The sequence below is a fragment of the Salmo trutta genome, chromosome 8 (genome assembly GCF_901001165.1).
Source record: "Salmo trutta chromosome 8, fSalTru1.1, whole genome shotgun sequence".
Taxonomy (NCBI): Eukaryota; Metazoa; Chordata; class Actinopteri; order Salmoniformes; family Salmonidae; genus Salmo; species Salmo trutta.
In genome coordinates, this window is record NC_042964.1 from 17,626,496 (window position 1) to 17,641,607 (window position 15,112).

At 41.3% G+C, this 15,112-nt stretch overlaps 1 protein-coding gene across 2 annotated transcripts; it reads right to left on the reverse strand.

Moving 5' to 3' along the window:
• Positions 1-9,635: 9,635 nt before the first annotated feature.
• LOC115198339 (uncharacterized) lies at positions 9,636-11,775 on the reverse strand. Of its 2 annotated transcripts, XM_029760229.1 has the most exons (6): positions 11,704-11,775; positions 11,158-11,502; positions 10,968-11,009; positions 10,715-10,846; positions 10,515-10,549; positions 9,636-10,405 (listed from the first exon to the last, which is right to left on the reverse strand). In XM_029760229.1, the coding sequence occupies exons 1-6, from the start codon at positions 11,744-11,746 to the stop codon at positions 10,286-10,288; spliced, it is 717 nt and encodes a 238-aa protein (XP_029616089.1). In that variant the 5' UTR covers positions 11,747-11,775; the 3' UTR covers positions 9,636-10,285. The 2 variants fall into 2 exon arrangements, with proteins under 2 accessions (XP_029616089.1, XP_029616090.1); XM_029760230.1 differs by lacking the exon at positions 10,968-11,009.
• Positions 11,776-15,112: the final 3,337 nt, after the last annotated feature.

Consider the following 15,112-nt stretch of genomic DNA (forward strand, 5'->3'; position numbering starts at 1 on the left):
CAACCTTTGATCTTGTATTGTACCCTGACTCCTGAATGGTCGTGCAAGAAATTGTGGTTTGTATTTCTCCAATTCACTCTGGTCAGACCTTTGTGAAAATTTTATTTTCTATTTGTTTACCATTTGTGTTCTCAGTCACTTTTTTTTAGGTGCATTTGATGTAGGCTATCTTGTCTCCATTGCACTAGTTAAGATAAATCAAGAGCCCCTAAAGATAACATATACTCTTTTGACCATATCATTTAATCAGATGACAGGATAAAACAAATCAATTGTATGGCAGTCTCATTCCCTATCATTCACAGAAACATCCACTGCATCACTGATTGGAAACCTCAGCCAATCACTCTCTGGTGAATGTTGTTCTCATAGGAGGGAATCTATCAAAAGGAGGTTCCTCCACTTTTGGTTTTCTTCCAGAGGACCCTGCAGTAGACTTTGTGCTTCACAATAAATGTCTGATTGGGAATGTACTGAAAATTCTCCCATGACATCATCAGTAACTTGTCCCTCCCCCTGGACTGAGATTGTTAACTCAGAAGGTTCAAACAGAGTTCATTAGCAGGTCCTTGTGGTTTGGAACTGACTTCAGATAACTATAAACATATCAGAGTAGATTTACGGCTGCAAATTGTCAGTGGCAACAAGTAAAGATTGTAAGAACAACAAACTTACATCAAATAGACATCCTGCTGAAAACCACAAGGAGACACAGAGTGTAGGTAGCAGGGTAGATACGGCCTCATCTTGCTTAGAGCGGACCACAGTGTACCTGTGAACTGGTTCTCTGTGTGTAGGTGGGTGTGAGTGGCATGATATGGAGACGTCTGAAAGAGGACAAAACATTTCAGAGGAGAAACATCCACTGCATCACTGATTGGAAACCTCAGCCAATCACTCTCTGGTGAATGTTGTTCTCATAGGAGGGAATCCATCAAAAGGAGGTTCCTCCTCTTTTGGTTTTCTTCCAGAGGACCCTGCAGTAGACTTGTAGACAAGTTGGTGGTTGAAGATATCCCTCTAGTGGTGTGGGGGCTGTGCTTTGGCAAAGTGGGTGGGGTTATATCCTTCCTGTTTGGCCCTGTCCGGGGGTATCGTCGGATGGGCCACAGTGTCTCCTGACCCCTCCCGTCTCAGCCTCCAGTATTTATGCTGCAGTAGTTTATGTGTCGGGGGGCTAGTGTCAGTCTGTTATATCTGGAGTATTTCTCCTGTCTTATCCGGTGTCCTGTGTGAATTTAAGTATGCTCTCTCTAATTCTCTCTTTCTCTCTTTCTTTCTTTCTCTCTCTTGGAGGACCTGAGCCCTAGGACCATGCCTCAGGACTACCTGGCATGATGACTCCTTTCTGTCCCCAGTCCACCTGGCCGTGCTGCTGCTCCAGTTTCAACTGTTCTGCCTGCGGCTATGGAACCCTGACCTGTTCCCCGGACGTGCTACCTGTCCCAGACCTGCTGTTTTCAACTCTCTAGAGACAGCAGGAGCGGTAGAGATACTCTCAACGATCGGCTATGAAAAACCAACTGACATTTACTCTTGAGGTGCTGACTTGTTACACCCTCGAGAACTGTTATTATTATTATTTGACCATGCTGGTCATTTATGAACATTTGAACATCTTGGCCATGTTCTGTTATAATCTCCACCCGGCACAGCCAGAAGAGGACTGGCCACCCCCATAGCCTGGTTCCTCTCTAGGTTTCTTCCTAGGTTTTGGCCTTTCTAGGGAGTTTTTCCTAGCCACCGTGCTTCTACACCTGCATTACTTGCTGTTTGGGGTTTCTGTACAGCACTTTGAGATATCAGCTGATGTAAGAAGGGCTATATAAATACATTTGATTTGATTTGATTTAGGAGGGGCCTCCCGGGTGGCGCAGTGGTCTAAGGCACTACATCGCAGTGTTAGCTGTGCCACCAGAGATTCTGGGTTCGAGCCCAGGCTCTGTCGCAGCTGGCTGCAACTGGGAGGCCCATGGCGTGGCACACAATTGGCCCAGCGTCGTCTGGGTTAGGGAGGGTTTGGCCGGCAGGGATATCGCAACTCCTGTGGCGGGCCGAGTGCAGTGCACGCTGACCAGGTTGCCAGGTGTACGGTGTTTCCTCCGACACATTGGTGCGGCTGGCTTCTGGGTTGGATCTGCAGTGTGGCTTGGTTGGGTTGGGTTGTGTTTTGGAGGACGCATGGCTCTCGACCTTCGCCTCTCCCGAGTCCGTATGGGAGTTGCAGCGATGAGACAAGACAGGTGCTACTACTGATTGGATACCATGAAATTGGGGAGAAAAAGGGGGTAAAAAAGAAAAAATAAATAAACATTTCAGAGGAGAGGTGACTTGAAGAAGTAGGTTGTGTGCCTTACTTATGCAAAGACTTCCTGGAACTACACACAAAAACACATCCCTGTCTTCAGCATATCACTCTACTACCTGTTTCATTTTGAGTGATTGTGGCTCATGATTACTTATTTGACATAAGTAGTAATGATCCTATGAGGAGGACAGTTTGACCTGTCAGATCCTGGCTATTCTATGAAGCTGAAATAGATTTATAACATGTTATAAATGTGTAAAACAATTGTTAACATTTAACCTCTCTCGGGTAGGTGGGACGAACCTAGTCAACAGCCAGTGGAATCGAGTGGCACGATATTCAAATACCTTAAAAATGCTATAAATTCGATTTCTCAAACATATGACTATTTTACACCATTTTAAAGACAAGACTCTCGTTAATCTAACCACATTGTCCGATTTCAAAAAGGCTTTACAACGAAAGCAAAACATTAGATTATGTCAGGAGAGTACCCAGCCAGAAATAATCACACACCCATTTTTCAAGCTAGCATATAATGTTACAAAAACCAAAACCACAGCTAAATGCAGCACTAACCTTTGATGATCTTCATCAGATGACACTCCTTGGACGTTTTGTTCAATCAAGTTCATATTTATATCAAAAACCAGCTTTTTACATTAGCATGTGACGTTCAGAACTAGCAAACATACCGAAAACTTCCGGTGAATTTACTAAATTACTCACGATAAACGTTCACAAAAAACATAACAATTATTTTAAGAATTATAGATACAGAACTCCTTTATGCAATCGCGGTGTAAGATTTTAAAATAGCTTTTCGGCAAAAGCTCCTTTTGCAATATTCTGAGTAGATAGCTCGCCATCACGGGCTAGCTAATTTGACACCCACCAAGTTTGGCGTTCACTAAACTCAGAATTACTATAAGAAAAATTGGATTACCTTTGCTGTTCTTCGTCAGAATGCACTCCCAGGACTTCTACTTCATCCACAAATGTTGTTTTGGTTCAAAATAATCCATAGTTATGTTCAAATATCCTCTGTTTTGTCCGTGCGTTCAGGTCCCTATCCGAACGGTGACGCGCGGACACATGTCGTGACCAAAAAATTCTAAATATTCCATTACCATACTTCGAAGCATGTCAAACGCTGTTTAAAATCAATTTTTATGCGATTTTTCTCGTAAAATAGCGATAATATTCCGACCGGGAATATTTTTTTTCGTTCAAAGACTCAAAAAAGAAAATGGACTCTTCACGTGCACGCGCGCCCCTGTTTCAATGTTCTCAGGTCGACCACTTTCCAAATGCGCTACTGTTTTTCAGCCAGGGACTGCAGAGTCATCATTCCCCGTTCTGGCGCCTTCTGAGAGCCTATGGGAGCCTTAGAAAATGTCACGTTACAGCAGAGATCCTCTGTTTTCGATAAAGAGGCTATAGAAGGCCAAGAAATGGTCAGAGAGGGCACTTCCTGAATAGAATCTTTTCAGGTTTTGGCCTGCCATATGAGTTCTGTTATACTCACAGACACCATTCAAACAGTTTTAGAAATTTTAGGGTGTTTTCTATCGAAATCAAACAATTATATGCATATTCTAGTTTCTGGGCAGGAGTAATAACCAGATTAAATCGGGTACGTTTTTTATCCGGATGTGAAAATACTGCCCCCTACCCTAGAGAGGTTAAATTACATTTGTTTATTGGTTTTCCATTAAAACAATAAGAAACATGTGTTGCGTTCGTTGATGGAAGGATCGGACCAAGGTGCAGCGTGGTAAGCGTACATCATTCTTTATTAGATGAACACCGAAACAAAATCAAAATAAATACAAAAACGAAAACGTAACGTTCAGTAGGGCATACAACACAGTACCAAAAACAAGATCCCACAAACAAAGGTGGGAAAAAAGGCTGCCTAAGTATGATCCCCAATCAGTGACAACGATAGACAGCTGCCTCTGATTGAGAACCATACCCGGCCAACAAAGAAATATAAAACATAGATTTCCCACCCTTGTCACACCCCAGGTCAGGGCGTGACAAAATGTCCCAAATTTCATGTAAATTCACAATGCAGCATTGCTGCTGCCAGCAACGCTTTGGGTTTCACGGTGCGTCCCTTTCAGATGGCTAAGCATTGCACCTGTACTACTATTACTATATCTCAAATCCACCTCGCAAAGTTAGCATTTCCTTATCATTTAACTTCTCAAATTATTGTCATACAGGACTTTGCTGCTGTCGCTTGCCTTTCTCTACGATTTTTCCAACTGTTAATGACTTTGACATAGTGGTGGAGAGTCTACACCAAAATAATTGATTCCTCTACTCCTGACTTCTGCAAGGATTTGACTCCTAACATTCAGTATTTTTGGAACGGAGGAAACTGACTAGTTACTGTACTTCTGATGCCTGTACACATTGTGATGTATTTCATTACACCTTATGTAATCTTTACGGAGTCTTGCCCAACTATATGGAACGGACAAGTGTAGTGTTTCTAACGCAAGTCTCTTGTCAGAGATCACATTTATTTTGCGAGATTGCAAAATATGACCTTTTCATTCAAAACAGGAAAAATATATTGTTTCAGGTGATAATAAAACATGTTTTGTTTAGTTATTTTTTCCTCCAGCTAGCTTGCACTGCAGAGCAGCTAGCTAGCTAGCTAAAAGCTAGGCTAGATTAAAGACACCACTAGTAGCTAGGAACCTCTATCTAATAATTATCAAAACAAACATCATTACCAACACAAAACACTTAAACAGGAGGCAACAGTCATATAATATAATTGGCTTAACGGCCAATGTGTATTTTTTAAATGAGTATTGAAAAAATAACTCACTTATAGGAATGGGTAAATGTTTACAAGTTGGTAGCTATCCCATAAAGCCCATCACCGAAAACCACATATTTTCATCTTCTTCTGTGGTTTGGTAACTTCCTGTTCTTCGATGGACTCTGGCAGGACTGAAGACAACGCAGAGTTTGAAAAATGTCTAAGTATGCCATGTCCGTCTCGCAACGGAGCCTTCAACTGCAAGGGTGCTTTGCGATTCCACTCCATTGTGGACGTTCCCATTTAAATGCATGACAACCGGCGCAACATAACAGAGTCCTTATGGGTAATGTGAACTAGGCTTGAGAACATAAACACTGGCATCCTTCTTAGCGAACTAGCGATGGACGGAGAGAGAGGGAAGGCAGGCAGACAGTCAGGCACCTGAATCCGTGCGCTAGACCTATCTATGGGAAAATCAAATGCTGTAACTCGCAATAGAATTCTGTATATTGCAATTTCTTGGCTTGCAATGTCAAGCAACTTCAGTAAAGCAGGGCCTATCTTCGATGAATAGGCTAGGATTTTCTATGTGCAAAACACTGAAGAGAAAGAGAAAGAGCAGGCAAGCCAGTGTGAGGCTGTATCGCATTAGTGGAAACCAAGGCTGTTCTCAGGACTGGTCTGCAGACTTTTTGTAGCAGGTTAGGAGAACTTACACAGCAGGTTAAGATAATTAACATGGCAGGTTCGGAGTATTAATGTGGCAGGTCAGGAGAATTAGGTTAAGGTTAGAAAAGAGTTATCTAAAATGCCCCCAAAAAAATCCAGATGACGCCACTTCAGAATAATATTGTCTATTGTATAATTTGTTGGACCACTATTTCTACTAGACTCATGAGATTCCACAGGAAAGTGAGTTCAATGATTGTTCATCAAATTAGTGAACTTTTTTGACAACTTCTACAAGTTGCTGCCAACTCTACTATTGAGGCAGTCATGGGGTCTTCCATAATAGTACACTGCTGCACCCTATTGAACGATGCATGAATTGCAGTCCTTCATTGTGCACAGATACATACACTATATTTAAACAATATGTGGACACCCCTTAAAATTAGTGGATTCTACTATTTCTGCCACACCTGTTGCTGACAGGTGTATAAAATCGAGCACACAGCCAGGCAATCTCCATAGACAAACATTGGCAGTAGAATGGCCTTACTGAAGAGCCACACAAGTTCACAGAACGGGACCGCCGAGTGCCGAATCATTTGTCCTCGGTTGCAATACTCACTACCGAGTTCCAAACTCCCTCTGGAAGCAATGATCGCACAAGAACTGTTCCTCGGGAGCTTCATGAAATGGGTTTTCATGGCCAAGCAGCTACACACAAGCCTAAATTCACCATGTGCAATGCCAAGCGTTGGCTGGAGTGGTGTAAAGTTCACCGCCATTGGACTCTGGAGCAGTGGAAACGCATTCTGTGGAATGATGAATCACGCTTCACCATCTGGCAGTCCAACGGACGAATCTGAGTTTGGCGGATGCCAGGAGAACGCAACCTGCCCGAATGCATAGTGAAAACTGTAAAGTTTGGTGGAGGAAGAATGATGGTCTGGGGCTGTTTTTCATGGTTCGGGCTAGACCCCTTATTTCCAATGAAGGAAAATCTTAATGCTACAGCATATAATAACATTCTAGACGATTCTGTGCTTCCAACTTTGTGGTAACAGTTTGGGGGAGGCCCATTCCTGATTAAGTATGACAATTCCCCCGTGCACAAAGCGAGGTCCATACAGAAATGGTTTGTCGAGATCGTTGTGGAAGAACTTGACTGGCCTGCACAGAGCCCTGATCTCAACCCCAACGAACACTTTTGGGATGAACTGAAACGCCGACTGTGAGCCAGGCCTAATCACTTAACATCAGCCCCCGACCTCACTAAAGCTCTTGTGGCTGAATGAAAGCAAGTCCTCGCATCAATGTTCCAACATATAGTGGAAAATCCTCCCAGAAGTGTGGAGGCTGTTACAAAAGCAAAGGGGGACCTACTCCATATTAATGCCCATGATTTTGGAATGAGGTTTTCGAAGAGCAGGTGTCCACATACTTTTGGTAATGTATTGTATGTAGGGTGAACATGGGTGAAGCATTACTGTGAGGGTATATGGGGGAAACACTTACAGAACGAAAGTCAGTCTTATCCCTGTCATTCATGTACTAACTCAAGTTTAGGCTACTAGCTGGGCGTTTGGTAGGGGTGTACCTCAGTGGGTAGGCCTCTTCACTGTAGCCTAGTATACATTAATACAAGTTCTTATTTAAACTCTGTAAACAAATGATTTTAGTTTGAATTAATTAAACCTATGATTTTGTAAGTGACAAGATATAGGCTACATGGCATACAGTATATAAGTGGACAGTGTTGCAAATTGTCATGGTTGTGAACAACAATGAAAGAATGAGAGAAAACAGAGTGACACCACATAGACATCCTGCTGAAAACCACATAGAGACACAGGGTATGTAAAAGGCCAGCAGGCCTGTCCAAAGCGTAGAGACGGACTTGTTTTGTGCTCACAGCAGACCACAGTGTGCAGGTACCTGTGAACATCTCGCTGTGTGGGTGCATGCATGGGTGGGTTTAGCATTTATCAGTAGGTTGGTTCTGCAGAAGCCCTCTGCACACATCCATACAGACATCCTGTACGTACAGAACACAGGAGAAGGGACAAGTCTATTTTAGTCAGTATCAGTTGTTTAAAAGGATATGTATTAGTACTAAAAGAAGAAGCATACTCAGGGATTTCTGAAGAGCTATTTAATCAACTGACATCCAACTTTTTAAACAAGGTCACAGTTCATTAGATAAAACATCGCAATAAATATTCATTTTCAATACATAGTGATAATATTTCCAACATTTAATGCAAAAAGTCGATCAACATCTATCTTTGATGTATTTCCTGGTGGGGTAGATGATGAAGAACATGGTCAGACAGTACAGGAGAACTCCAGTTCTTTTGACAGAGAGAAGGACCAGGATTCTCATCTGTGGATCATCAGAGTGACCACACTCAACATCCAGCTTGGTCCCTTTCCCAAACAGTATTTCCCCACATGAGGCCACAGCACAGTAGTAAGTCCCAGCATCGGAGAGGCTGAGGTTCCTCTTGGGGAGGTTGTAAACACAGCTCTGTGTAGGAGACCCAGCCTCAGGGCTCTTCTCACACTGATCACTCCTGTCTCCATGGGTGTTTTTGTATTTGTATTTGTCATGGATCCCCGTTAGCTGCTGCAAATGCAGGAAAGGATTAGTCCTTCCAACAGGACAACGACCCCAAGCACACAGCCAAGACAACACAGGAGTGGCTTTGGGACAATCTCTGAATGTCCAATCAAGTTGTAGAAACATCAAGGATGATCAATGGAAACAGGATGGACCTGAGCTCAATAGCAAATGGTCTGAATACTTATGTAAATAAGATATTTCTGTTGTTTACATTTGCAAACATTTTGAAGAACCTGTTTTTGCTTTGTCTTTATGGGGTATTGTGTGTAGATTGATGAGGGGAAAAAACGATTTAATCAATTTTAGAATAAGGCTGTAACGTAACAAAATGTGGAAAAAGGGAAGAAGTCTGAATTCTTTCTGAATGCACTATACACGTACAGGTGTGCCAAGCTTGTAGTGTCATACCCAAGAAGACTGTAATCGCTGCCAAAAGTTCTTCAACAAAGTGCTGAGTTTTGGCATATAGATTTGATATTTCAGTAATTTATTTCTAATACATTTGCAAGCATTTATAAAAATCAGTTTTTGCTTTGTCATTATGGGGTATTGTGTGCAGATCAGGGTACGGAAAAATTATTTGAACTTGTTTGTTTCCCAAAGTTTTTTTTAGCTTTCCCAATAGGATAGCCCTTTTGGTTACAGCTAAAACCCTTTTCAGAGAGGGTCATCATGGAACCCAAAGGGGATCTACCTGGAACCAAAAAGGCTTCTCCTATGGGGACAGCCAAATAACCCTATCAGGTCCTAGATAGCACTTTTTTTCAAAGAGTGTACTTTGCACATTTAACTGAGGGGGAGAGGTCTGGAGTTTATCGTCCAGATGAACAGATGAAGAGAGGTGTGAAAAGAACATGTGTGGTTTTGATGAGAGGTGTGGTGAGAGCTGAAGGCCAGCCTTCCGGTGGTGCAGGTTGTTTGTCTTTAGCAGAGAGAGAGAGAGAGAGAGAGAGAGAGAGAGAGAGAGAGAGAGAGAGAGAGAGAGAGAGAGAGAGAGAGAGAGAGAGAGAGAGAGAGAGAGAGAGAGAGAGAGAGAGAGAGAGAGAGAGAGAGAGAGAGAGAGAGAGAGATATGCATGTAAGGCTCACCACAGCGGAAAATAACAGTTGGTCAGTGTCACTGTCTAACCCCCTTAAATCATCCCCGCATTTACAGTCACTTAAATACTTTGCCCATTAAAAAAAGAGATTCAACAGTGAGAGAGAGAGAGAGGAAATACTAAGGGACGAATAACATCATGACAAAGGCAATTTTGGTTTAACTCTTTATTTATCTTTAGAAGTGACAAATACTGCTGGGTACTTTGGCCCTCAGGGTCACCAATAAAAAAAATACCAAATCACTAACGCACACAACAGAGATCTAAGTTAAGAGAGGCCAACAGAGGCAACTACTCTACAGCCATTAAACAGTTGTGTTTTGACTTCTCCTCCTCTCTAACCACACCCTGTACCACTGAGCTGTGTGTCCTAACTGAGTTGGAGAGAGCTACAGTGGCCCTGAGGTACAACTCACAAACACTACAGAGATATTTTCTGATTTACGTTTCAAAACATTTATTTATCTACACATACAATATAGCAAAATTTAAACTTGTATTCAAAGATATGGCAAATCAATGTATTCAAAGATATGGCCAACCAATTTTCCTCCTCTTCCATCCTCCTGTACTATGGAGCTGTGTGGCCTGACTTAGTTGGAGAGGGCTTACAGTAGCCCTGAAGGACAACTAGCAAACATACCCTGCAGAGATTGATTGATTTACATTTAAATCCATTTAAGTCCATTTAATATAACTACACAGATTCAATGTAGCAAGATTTAAACTTGTATTCAAAGACATGGCAAATCAATGTATTCAAAGATATGGCCAAACAAACTTCCATCCTCCTCCACTTTATCATCTTGTAGCAGCATACACTACATGGGGGTCCAGCTCCTTCTCTCTTCTCCTCTCCATCTTCCTCTTCTCGGAGGTGAATTTCAGGGCAGCATAATTCAATGCATCTGGATCTTGGTTCTGTAGATTGCAAACATCATGAAATAGGCTGCAGTTGTAATTTTCTGTTCCTGAATTGCTTACAAACTAATGTCACCTAAAATAGAGTATTTAACGATACAGTATTTACCTGATCATTTTGTGGTTGTCTTTGAGAATCAGGTCCTGAATATGATATAAAAGAGAGAAGAGAGAAGGGAATAATGGATCATTCCATTCTAGTGAGCACACTGTCTCTTCTGATTGTCACTGTGCAGTATATCATGGGAAAAATGTTCACATTTGAAGTGTAGTTCACAGGTCGCATATTATCATGAAATGGGCTTCTACCTGTGTTGTGTCTGTTTGTGTCTCGTCTGGTCTTGAGGACCAGGATGATGATGACTATCAGTAGAACAGCAGTCACAACAGCCAGGATCACAACCAGGGGAAGGAGGTACATGGTTCCATCATCATCCTGTCCTACAAGACCAATAGTTAAACTATACCCCATTAATCTAACAATTACTAGCTCAGATTAAAGAAATGGGTTAAAATTGATGTTTTAAATGATTTTCACCATACAATAACAGACGTAGCATACCTTCAGAACATTGTTCTGGCTCTTTGTCAGAATCCTTGTAACCTTTTGGATGAATAGGAGAGTTTAATATTCCAGCTACATAAAAGTTGATTGAAAGCTAACTTGTTTCCAACCCTTTTATGTGCATATCTGCAGCACAACATTGCATAGCATTCAGTTGTCACAGCTGAGAAATAATTGAAAAGATTACCTGGAACCATCAGGAAAGTCATGTTGGTGAAGATGAAGTATTGATTGTACATTCCACAGCAGTACAGACCAGAATCAGCTACATCCACCTCTGTGATTTTGAGGAAGATTATTTTATTGTTGATGAACATTTCCATATGGCTGGGCTGAAAACCATTGTGATGCTTGACATACGGCTGAGAGATGTACATCGACGCGATGCACAGAGGCTCTGAGACGTTGACTTGTTTGAACCAAGCAACGTGTCCTGGATCTTTAAGGACATTAGTGCACTGTAGGGTGACATTATCCCCCCGATGGACCACCATTGAGGGTGGCGGAGAGACCAAGATGACAGGGGTCAAACCTGAAATTGAGAAAACAGATTTAGAAACATATCTTTTGTGTAATTCTTATGGAATGTATATCTGGAGTGATTGAATAAAAAGCTATTGTTCATACACAAAATGTTTTTTTCACACATATACTACACACACACCTAGACACAGTCACACATTTTTGAATTACCAAATCTATTAAAATCTGAACTGAAGATAAAGTAACTTACAGAAGCCGTAGAGGACCAGAGTTGGTACATATATACGTGCCATTCTGTGTGTAGGTCTGCATTGAGAGACCATTAAGGAAGGACTGAATCTTCAAATAAGAGCGAGTAACATCATTTCTGATAATGGGCTGGACATAGTGTGACAACCATATAGCTGCATACACCCCAGGTTATTAACAAGCCACTTGTTTTCCACTTTTGCATTTGGTTTGAGAGAGCGAACGATAAGATATTTTCATTGTAGTCTGATTTATATCATGATCATTGGGGTTCCCAAAATATAAAATTGTAAATGCTCAAAATTGATCAAATGTATTTCAGTAGACCAGCTGGTTAAACATATTTTGTTAATTTTAAAGTAACAACTTTTGAAAAAAAGAGTCTCTATTAGAGTGTATATTCCAAGTATGAATCTGTTTTTCATTGATGATGCCCAGCATGGTTGGATCTAATAATTGCATTGGTCAGGAGACAGAGTGGGTAGGTATTGGCTGGAATTGGTGGTGGTTAACAATAGGGGGCACTCTTCTGACTGCACCATGTAGATCACTAAACTTAGAAACTCTTATAGTTGGCAGGAGCCAGGGGCGGACCGGCTGGTCCATCTTTAGCCCAATGGGCCTGTCTAACTTTTTTTTGTTGCACAAAATGATCATTATCTGCCTAGTAAATTGACAACTTACTAACATCAGAAAACATTCATTTTCTGGCCATCTCTGAAAGACACTTAGATAATTCCTTTGACGATGCAGTAGCAGCTATACATGGTTATAGCATATATAGGAGGCAGGAATGCAAAAGAAGGAGGTCTTGCAATGTAAGATCAGAGTCACATATGGTGTTTTTTTACATTAGATAAAAGTATAGACTCAAAGCTAGAAAATGGTTGAGAAACAATGGGAAAGTAATTCTGTTTTGAAAGTAGATAAACTTGTAACCTCCCTTTTGAGAAACCCCACCCTTAATTGTTTTAGTGCACCTACTGGAGAGCTCTTCTTTATCCACACCCATTAGGCATTGTTCTCACCCTCTAAAGCCTTAGCCCCACCCAACTCTTTAAGGATTCACATGTGAGGCCATGTACTAAACAACCAAAGACTTAAAGACTTAAAATTGGTTTATACTATGGGTGTGTTCGTAAATTTCATCTGGAGTGCCAGAGTGTGCTCTGGGGGTTCGTAAACTCAGAGCGTTGTCAGATTGTCCGTTTATAAATTCAGAGCGTTTCGCTCTTGGAGCGGGCAGAGCGCACACTGGGCGCTCTGGCCGAGGAATAGGGTTGATCCGAGCATTCTGACCTAACAACAGCAGTCAGGCACCCAAGCTAACTGGCTAACGTATACTAGCTACTTCCAGACACAAATTAGAGAACAGCTCACTCTGACCATTTTACTCGCCCTAGCGGAGCTGGTTAGGCTCAGACGAGAGTGCTCTGAAATCGGAGTAGATAGCCAGAGAGAACTTACCAGTTACGTCTATCGACAGTTAGACGTAACTGGTAAGTTCATGAACATTCTATTGAAATGGTTACTTGTAGAGTGGATTATTATGTCTAGACATGTGGCTAGCTAGTTAAACAATGAAAAGATAATCCCAACTCATAACGTTACTACCCTGCATGAATATTCAGGTAGCTAACCAACCAGGTTCAATGTTAGCTAGCTAACATTAGGCTATAAGTAGCAATGCAAATGGCTCTGAGATATAAATAATATTACTACTCAGATCATACACGTAACTTTAATGTATCGACTTGACTCAGACGAATCATTGACTTTTTTGCAGGTCTCTCAAGCATAGCCTTATCAACTCAGGGATTCGATCTTGCAACCTTTCGGTTACAAGTCCAACGCTCTAACCACTAGGCTACCTGCCGCCCCTAATCTATGCATTATAACGTAACAAAACATTATCTAGTACTCAAAATAAAGTATCTCTTGTGTACAGTATAAAACATATTTTCCAACAACAACATACTGTAATGTTTATTTTCTACTTTCTTAAAACTACCAACCACAACTCTGGATATATTGCTGGAACTCTTTTGTTAACCTCCCTGGGCAAGGTGGGACGCTAGTCAACAGCCAGTGGAATCGCGTGGCGCGAAATACAAATACCTCATAAATGCTATAACTTCAATTTCTCAAACATGTGACTATTTTACACCATTTTAAAGACAAGACTCTCGTTAATCTAACCACATTGTCCGATTTCAAGAAGGCTTTACAGCGAAAGCAAAACATTAGATTATGTCAGGAGAGTACCCTGCCAAAAATTATCACACAGCCATTTTCAAAGCAAGCATATATGTCACAAAAACCAAAACCACAGCTAAATGCAGCACTAACCTTTGATGATCTTCATCAGATGACACTCCTAGGACATTATGTTACACAATACATGCATGTTTTGTTCAATCAAGTTCATATTTATATCAAAAACCAGCTTTTTACATTAGCATGTGATGTTCAGAACTAGCATACCCACCGCAAACTTCCGGTGAATTTACTAAATTACTCACAATTAACATTCACAAAATAAATAACAATTATTTTAAGAATTATAGATACAGAACTCCTTTATGCAATCGCGGTGTCAGATTTTAAAATAGCTTTTCGGCGAAAGGACATTTTGCAATATTCTGAGTACATAGCCCGGCCATCACGGCTAGCTAATTTGACACATACCAAGTTTGGCCCTCACCAAACTCCGATTTACTATAAGAAAAATTGGATTACCTTTGCTGTTCTTCATCAGAATGCACTCCCAGGACTTCTACTTCAACAACAAATGTTGTTTTGGTTCCAAATAATCCATAGTTATATTGAAATAGCTCCGTTTTGTTCGTACGTTCAGGTCACAATCCGAAGGGTGACGCGTGAGCGCATTTTGTGACAAAAAAATTCAAAATATTCCATTACCGTACTTCGAAGCATGTCAAACGCTGTTTAAAATCAATTTTTATGCGATTTCTTCTCGTAAAATAGCAATAATATTCCAACCGGGCGATGTTGTATTCATTCAAAGGCTGAAAGAAAAACATGGCGACTTCTCGTGACCGTGCATCTCCAGTGTCACTGTCCCCAGCCTGACAAGTAACAAACAGAGCTACTGTACTTCGCCCAGAGACTGCAGACATCTCATTACACTTTCTGGCGCCTTTTGAGAGCCAATGGAAGCCTTAGAACATGTCACGTTACAGTGGAGATGCTGTATTTTCGATAGAGATGCAACAGAAGGATAACAAATTGTCAGACAGGGCACTTCCTGTATGGAATCTTCTCAGGTTTTGGCCTGCCATATAAGTTCTGTTATACTCACAGACACCATTCAAACAGTTTTAGAAACTTTAGAGTGTTTTCTATCCAAATCTACTAATTATATGCATATTCTCGTTTCTGGGCAAGAG

What these genes read in the sequence shown, in the direction of transcription:
- LOC115198339 (XM_029760229.1), bottom strand. Translation starts at nt 11,746, where the DNA reads ATGGCACGTATATATGTACCAACTCTGGTCCTCTACGGCTTCT. An exon ending in TCTGGTCCTCTACGGCTTCT is followed by an intron (nt 11,503 to 11,703) that starts GTAAGTTACTTT and finishes TCTCAATTTCAG; the next exon opens with GTTTGACCCCTGTCATCTTG. An exon ending in GCCAGAACAATGTTCTGAAG is followed by an intron (nt 10,847 to 10,967) that starts GTATGCTACGTC and finishes TTGGTCTTGTAG; the next exon opens with GACAGGATGATGATGGAACC.